At 34.0% G+C, this 7,887-nt stretch overlaps 3 protein-coding genes across 3 annotated transcripts; 1 reads left to right on the plus strand and 2 right to left on the minus strand.

The window, feature by feature from the left end:
- Positions 1-583: 583 nt before the first annotated feature.
- On the plus strand, positions 584-2,031 carry LOC111615213 (urease subunit alpha-like). The gene is made up of 7 exons (XM_023356625.1): positions 584-825; positions 891-1,005; positions 1,080-1,268; positions 1,338-1,437; positions 1,499-1,605; positions 1,679-1,802; positions 1,884-2,031. The coding sequence occupies exons 1-7, from the start codon at positions 584-586 to the stop codon at positions 1,994-1,996; spliced, it is 990 nt and encodes a 329-aa protein (XP_023212393.1). The 3' UTR covers positions 1,997-2,031.
- Positions 2,032-2,552: 521 nt separating this feature from the next.
- LOC111615212 (P-selectin-like) lies at positions 2,553-5,499 on the minus strand. The gene is made up of 8 exons (XM_023356624.1): positions 5,419-5,499; positions 5,218-5,319; positions 3,671-3,779; positions 3,432-3,602; positions 3,179-3,364; positions 2,920-3,099; positions 2,670-2,849; positions 2,553-2,602 (listed from the first exon to the last, which is right to left on the minus strand). Exons 1-8 carry the CDS (start codon positions 5,497-5,499, stop codon positions 2,553-2,555), a joined length of 1,059 nt encoding a protein of 352 aa, XP_023212392.1.
- Positions 5,500-5,548: 49 nt separating this feature from the next.
- Positions 5,549-7,095, minus strand: LOC111615214 (P-selectin-like). Its single transcript, XM_023356626.1, has 7 exons — positions 6,926-7,095; positions 6,667-6,842; positions 6,428-6,598; positions 6,175-6,360; positions 5,916-6,095; positions 5,666-5,845; positions 5,549-5,598 (listed from the first exon to the last, which is right to left on the minus strand). Exons 1-7 carry the CDS (start codon positions 7,093-7,095, stop codon positions 5,549-5,551), a joined length of 1,113 nt encoding a protein of 370 aa, XP_023212394.1.
- Positions 7,096-7,887: the final 792 nt, after the last annotated feature.

Here is a 7,887-nt window from a genome sequence, read left to right on the forward strand (position 1 = left end):
TCTTTTATCCATTATGAAAGTATTTGGAGTATTTTAGAATATCACATGGAATCGACTTAAATGTTGAAATGTGAAGTTTTCTATTTAAAAATGTAGAATTTGAACCTATTAATATACACGTAACCTATTTTAAATCAGTGTTTTTACTGTAAACAGTTATTTTCGCGTATATTACAACCTTTTTCAATGTTCACAATTTTCAATGTTGACTCAGGACATTCTTCAATATTTTAATTCTTGAAGTTAGACTATTTACAAAAATATATTAATATTTTCGAGTCTATCATTAAATCCTTTTTACACAAACCACAGAAGTTTTATCTTCTAACCAATGTAACTGTGTCTTCTGTGGTTTGTGTAAAAAAGGATTTAATGATAGACTCGAAAATATTAATATATTTTTGTAAATAGTCTTTTTCAATGTGTTTTGAGTTTTCTAGTGTATTCAAATTTTCATTATGTTTAATTGGAATGTATATCTGCCCTAGAATATATTGATATTTAATATTTTATATTCTTTTCTGTCTGTGCAAATTTATATTTAAGATATAAACTACTCAAGAAAATTATCCATGTTTAGGTCATGATTCACACGGATACGTTAAATGAATCTTCGTGCGTGGAAGAAACGATCGAAGCGATTGATCATAGAACAATCCATTCGTATCACAGTGAAGGAGCGGGTGGACGACACGCTCCGGATATACTTAAAATCTGTAGCGAACCAAACGTTCTTCCTTCCTCTACAAATCCTACCCGTCCCTACACTATCAATACTCTGGACGAACATTTAGATATGTTGATGGTTTGCCACCATCTAAATAAGTAAGAATTTCAATAAATTTGTCACGCGTATTTGTTTTCGTTAGATAAATCAAGTGTTGTAATAGGGAATTAAAGGAAGATGTTGCTTTCGCGGAATCTCGTATCCGAGCCGAAACTATTGCTGCAGAAGACATTTTACACGATATTGGAGCCATAAGTATGATGTCTTCGGATTCTCAAGTACGGCATATCAATTGCAGCAAAATTATTTTTAATTTTGTACCACGAAACAAATTAGATAATTCTATTTTTAGGCAATGGGCCGTATTGGAGAAATGATTACACGCACTTGGCAAACTGCGGATAAGATGAAAAAGCAATTCGGTCCTCTTCCGGAAGAAGTTGGCGATAACGATAATTTCCGAGCTAAAAGATACGTTGCAAAATATACCATTAATCCCGCCATCGCTCATGGAATTCAAAATTATATTGGTTCAATAGAAGTAAATGTATTTTAAAAAAATTGAAAAATTACTAACCACCATATAAACGATGTTCATTTATATTTTTAGGTTGGTAAGTTAGCCGATTTGGTGTTGTGTCATCCGGCATTCTTTGGTGCCAAACCACAGATGGTTATTAAGGGTGGACAAATAGCGTTAGCACAAATAGGTAGGTACATACGCTAATTTAGTTAAATTGTTCTCTAGTTATAACTAAAATTTGGTTTCAGGATTAGCAAACGCATCTATTCCTACTCCGGAACCTGTAATCCAACGGAAAATGTTTGGATCCTACAGCAAATCCGTTGGACCAAATTCCATAATATTTGTTTCGAAGGTTGTTATCAGTTTTATTATTAATATTTCCGAAAATAATAATAACCAATAAAACTTTATAACGCATTTTCAAGCTCTCGGTGGAAAGAGGAATTGTTAAAACATACGGTTTGGATAAGGAAATCGCAGCAGTATCTGGCTGTAGAAATCTTACTAAGAAGGACATGATCCTTAATGATAGCTTGCCGAAACTGAAAAGTAAACTTAAAATTTTTACGATACTACTACTATATAGTTTGAAATCACGCCATTAAGAATTATATACTTTTTGTATTACAGTTGACCCGGAGACTTATAAAGTGTACATGCTTCGAGAAGATGAAGAGTGGCAATATTTAACTTGTTCTTCATTATCGAGACTGCCTCTAACTCAGCGTTACTTTTTAATTTGATTGTGTATATATATATATTAATATAAAAACTTTTAAATCAAGATTCATTTTGATTTATTAAAAAATTAATGCAGAGATTTAAATAAATTTACTAAAAAGAATTATCGTTTTCCGAGCCAAATAACCCATAACGGAACTACAAAATAAGTTGTTGTCGTCGTTGTTACGTAACGACGTTTACATATTGGTATATTTCCACTCCATTGACCGTTGGCCAAAACACACCAACGAATTTGATCCGGACTGGATGTATCCTTGATTGCATTTCACAACGCATACTCCTCCCACTTCGTTGTTACAGTTTACTAAATTTGCATTATTAGGGAGCTGAATTACGAGGCATATAGTTCTTCCTTAAAAATATTTTAAAACCGTGTTAGAGTGAATAAAATAAATGTTTTGTGACTGTAAACATAGAATACATACGTTGGCATAACGGAGGAGTGCCAGACCAGATACCGCCAGCTTGACATAATAGATTTTCATTTCCGAATAGAGCAAATCCATTGTTGTATTGAAAATAACACCACTGACCAATTTCTCCCGGGGAACATACTCAGCTTTGAATTCCATTTGCAGGCGCATTCAATGGCGGACAATTCACCTCTAAATTACAGAAATAATATTACATTTCTTAAAAAATTTTAAATTCTAAACTGAAAATGCATTATACTTTTGCAATAAGGAGAATCCATTGACCAAATTCCACCGGCTCGACAAACAATACTATTAGGACCTATCAGATTGTAACCGGATTTACAGCTGAAGTAACACGACTGACCAACTATTCCAGGACTACACGTTCCGCTGATGATACCTTCTTCGGTATTTGTAATTGCTGGACAGTTACTAACTAAATAAAACAATAGTTTTTATTTATCCGGCCAATCTTAAAATTTAATGAATGGATAAACTTAATTTACCTTGATAGGTGAGTGGCGCATTTGACCAAGTTCCGTTGGCTTGACATAATAAATTGCTACTGCCAGATAAAGTATAATTTTCGTTACATTTGAAGTTACACCATTGATTGGGTTGACCGGGAAAACATATTCCATTGTATTTACCATTTTGAGGAACAGGAAGCGAAGGACAAGCAATAACTAAGTAATTTTGAAGAAAGAAAATTTTAAATTAGACGCACTTTTATCAAAACAAGATGAAAACATTACGACGTGATACTTTGACACGTCGGTGGTGGCCCCGACCAAGATCCGTTTCTCAAACATAAAATATTGCTTAGTCCAATTAATTGATATCCCGCGTTACAAGAAAACTGGCAACTTTCTCCAATAATACCAGGTTGACAAACTCCGGATAACTGTCGTCCATTCAAGCCAGTAATTGATGGACATTGCTCTCCCATGACTACGAAATTAGGAATATTCACTAACCAGGAATGTCAAATAAAACTTGGATTTAGTATTTCACTTACTGCATGCATTACATGCGCCAGTCCATCTTCCATTAGGAAGGCATCTACGAACGTTGGCGCCGACGATATACGGAGGTCGACATCCAATTACACATTGCTCACCCACATTTCTTTTACATTTATTGACGAAATAACCGTTGTTAGGACTGCGTAGTTTGCGGCAACGAACTCCTGGAATTTTTTTTTTTTTAATAAATTAAACATTTGGCCCATCCATAATTAATTAATTATATTCTTACTTCTGCATTGTCCCGGATTTACTATCCAAATTGCATCTTCCCCGTCGACATTGCAAGTGACGGCTCCGTTTCCAACCAGAGCGTAACCTCTTTTACATCTCAATCGGCACTGAGAAACCAAATAATTCGGACAATTTTGAGGTAATTCGGCATGAGGAGGAAGGGTAAGAGTTTGTCTACATACAATTTGTCAATCTAAATTTAAAATAAATATTGGTATCAGTTTGTATTTCATAAAAACCAGGAATCTAGAGCTAACGCACCTATGCAAGACGGTGGATTTTCCGACCAAACTTCATCTTGATTACACTTTAAGATTGAATTTCCGAGTAATTCGTAACCGGGTTGGCATCTTATACGGCAACGCTTCCAACTGAGTTGTCGCAGGAATCTATCCGACCAAATGTCGGTTGATACATTAATGGACATTGTCTTAGTTTCGAAAAAAATTAATTAATTTAAAAAAAATCATTTTTTACAAGCGAAATGATTCAAAATATCACTTACCTAGTACAGTGTTCAGAGCTGTACCTATTCATTAAAGAAACATCAATGATTGATTAGTATTAGTATATTTCGTGATTCTGACTACGTTAGTTTAGACATATACAAATTACGTTTTTTTCAATGCACAAATTAAATTGATTGCTATTTTAGAAAAATTCAATTGAAATTGTAAAGCAAACAATACAAGAGGAAAAAGCTTTTATTGAAAATCATGAGGACATATGCAAACAGGCCTTAATGATAGCTTGCCGAAACTGAAAAGTAAACTTAAAATTTTTACGATACTACTACTATATAGTTTGAAATCACGCCATTAAGAATTATATACTTTTTGTATTACAGTTGACCCGGAGACTTATAAAGTGTACATGCTTCGAGAAGATGAAGAGTGGCAATATTTAACTTGTTCTTCATTATCGAGACTGCCTCTAACTCAGCGTTACTTTTTAATTTGATTGTGTATATATATATATTAATCACTTAACAATTTCCTTTCATTCTTTTCAGGATCTTGTGCTTCATCAAGAGAGGAAGTAGTTACACCAGAGTACACCTGCAGTCAGGTTGAGACAGGATGACCTGTCTTCTCAACCATGGCCAGCAGTTTAACACCCCAGCACAGTCCTCAGGNTAGTATTAGTATATTTCGTGATTCTGACTACGTTAGTTTAGACATATACAAATTACGTTTTTTTCAATGCACAAATTAAATTGATTGCTATTTTAACATGCTTCGAGAAGATGAAGAGTGGCAATATTTAACTTGTTCTTCATTATCGAGACTGCCTCTAACTCAGCGTTACTTTTTAATTTGATTGTGTATATATATATATTAATATAAAAACTTTTAAATCAAGATTCATTTTGATTTATTAAAAAATTAATGCAGAGATTTAAATAAATTTACTAAAAAGAATTATCGTTTTCCGAGCCAAATAACCCATAACGGAACTACAAAATAAGTTGTTGTCGTCGTTGTTACGTAACGACGTTTACATATTGGTATATTTCCACTCCATTGACCGTTGGCCAAAACACACCAACGAATTTGATCCGGACTGGATGTATCCTTGATTGCATTTCACAACGCATACTCCTCCCACTTCGTTGTTACAGTTTACTAAATTTGCATTATTAGGGAGCTGAATTACGAGGCATATAGTTCTTCCTTAAAAATATTTTAAAACCGTGTTAGAGTGAATAAAATAAATGTTTTGTGACTGTAAACATAGAATACATACGTTGGCATAACGGAGGAGTGCCAGACCAGATACCGCCAGCTTGACATAATAGATTTTCATTTCCGAATAGAGCAAATCCATTGTTGTATTGAAAATAACACCACTGACCAATTTCTCCCGGGGAACATACTCAGCTTTGAATTCCATTTGCAGGCGCATTCAATGGCGGACAATTCACCTCTAAATTACAGAAATAATATTACATTTCTTAAAAAATTTTAAATTCTAAACTGAAAATGCATTATACTTTTGCAATAAGGAGAATCCATTGACCAAATTCCACCGGCTCGACAAACAATACTATTAGGACCTATCAGATTGTAACCGGATTTACAGCTGAAGTAACACGACTGACCAACTATTCCAGGACTACACGTTCCGCTGATGATACCTTCTTCGGTATTTGTAATTGCTGGACAGTTACTAACTAAATAAAACAATAGTTTTTATTTATCCGGCCAATCTTAAAATTTAATGAATGGATAAACTTAATTTACCTTGATAGGTGAGTGGCGCATTTGACCAAGTTCCGTTGGCTTGACATAATAAATTGCTACTGCCAGATAAAGTATAATTTTCGTTACATTTGAAGTTACACCATTGATTGGGTTGACCGGGAAAACATATTCCATTGTATTTACCATTTTGAGGAACAGGAAGCGAAGGACAAGCAATAACTAAGTAATTTTGAAGAAAGAAAATTTTAAATTAGACGCACTTTTATCAAAACAAGATGAAAACATTACGACGTGATACTTTGACACGTCGGTGGTGGCCCCGACCAAGATCCGTTTCTCAAACATAAAATATTGCTTAGTCCAATTAATTGATATCCCGCGTTACAAGAAAACTGGCAACTTTCTCCAATAATACCAGGTTGACAAACTCCGGATAACTGTCGTCCATTCAAGCCAGTAATTGATGGACATTGCTCTCCCATGACTACGAAATTAGGAATATTCACTAACCAGGAATGTCAAATAAAACTTGGATTTAGTATTTCACTTACTGCATGCATTACATGCGCCAGTCCATCTTCCATTAGGAAGGCATCTACGAACGTTGGCGCCGACGATATACGGAGGTCGACATCCAATTACACATTGCTCACCCACATTTCTTTTACATTTATTGACGAAATAACCGTTGTTAGGACTGCGTAGTTTGCGGCAACGAACTCCTGGAATTTTTTTTTTTTTAATAAATTAAACATTTGGCCCATCCATAATTAATTAATTATATTCTTACTTCTGCATTGTCCCGGATTTACTATCCAAATTGCATCTTCCCCGTCGACATTGCAAGTGACGGCTCCGTTTCCAACCAGAGCGTAACCTCTTTTACATCTCAATCGGCACTGAGAAACCAAATAATTCGGACAATTTTGAGGTAATTCGGCATGAGGAGGAAGGGTAAGAGTTTGTCTACATACAATTTGTCAATCTAAATTTAAAATAAATATTGGTATCAGTTTGTATTTCATAAAAACCAGGAATCTAGAGCTAACGCACCTATGCAAGACGGTGGATTTTCCGACCAAACTTCATCTTGATTACACTTTAAGATTGAATTTCCGAGTAATTCGTAACCGGGTTGGCATCTTATACGGCAACGCTTCCAACTGAGTTGTCGCAGGAATCTATCCGACCAAATGTCGGTTGATACATTAATGGACATTGTCTTAGTTTCGAAAAAAATTAATTAATTTAAAAAAAATCATTTTTTACAAGCGAAATGATTCAAAATATCACTTACCTAGTACAGTGTTCAGAGCTGTACCTATTCATTAAAGAAACATCAATGATTGATTAGTATTAGTATATTTCGTGATTCTGACTACGTTAGTTTAGACATATACAAATTACGTTTTTTTCAATGCACAAATTAAATTGATTGCTATTTTAGAAAAATTCAATTGAAATTGTAAAGCAAACAATACAAGAGGAAAAAGCTTTTATTGAAAATCATGAGGACATATGCAAACAGGATGTTGAATTAATTTCTGACTGGAATAAAGATTAATTCAGTCTTTATTACATCATTTTTTCGAAAAAAGGAGGAAGTTCCGACTAAAATAAATTAATTTTCGGGATAACAATTTCATTGTTTTTTGATTTCTTAAATAATATTTGAACTATCCTCGGCCTCTCTCATTGCGGCCAATAGCCAGGTAGTGAAGGCCCAAAATATTCGGGATAGACCACCCACGAAAAATTCCTTGATGTTGTACCTTTAGTACTGATACCGAGTGTTAATCGGTCACGAACACAATTCTGAACGATAAAAGAAAATTATTAAGAACTTTTCAAACTAAGATTACATTCGCATGTACTGTTTGATAAATAAAATGGAAAATTCTCTTCAATTTTCCTCTCTCTAACATCGAATGGAAATTTCCATGGATTTTCTTCCAATTCAAGAAAGTAGTCATTTAAAATAGTTAATATATATATATATATATTTTATTAA

Source organism: Centruroides sculpturatus, unplaced genomic scaffold (genome assembly GCF_000671375.1).
Source record: "Centruroides sculpturatus isolate CEXI.00-Female unplaced genomic scaffold, Cexi_2.0 scaffold2395, whole genome shotgun sequence".
NCBI classification, from domain to species: Eukaryota; Metazoa; Arthropoda; class Arachnida; order Scorpiones; family Buthidae; genus Centruroides; species Centruroides sculpturatus.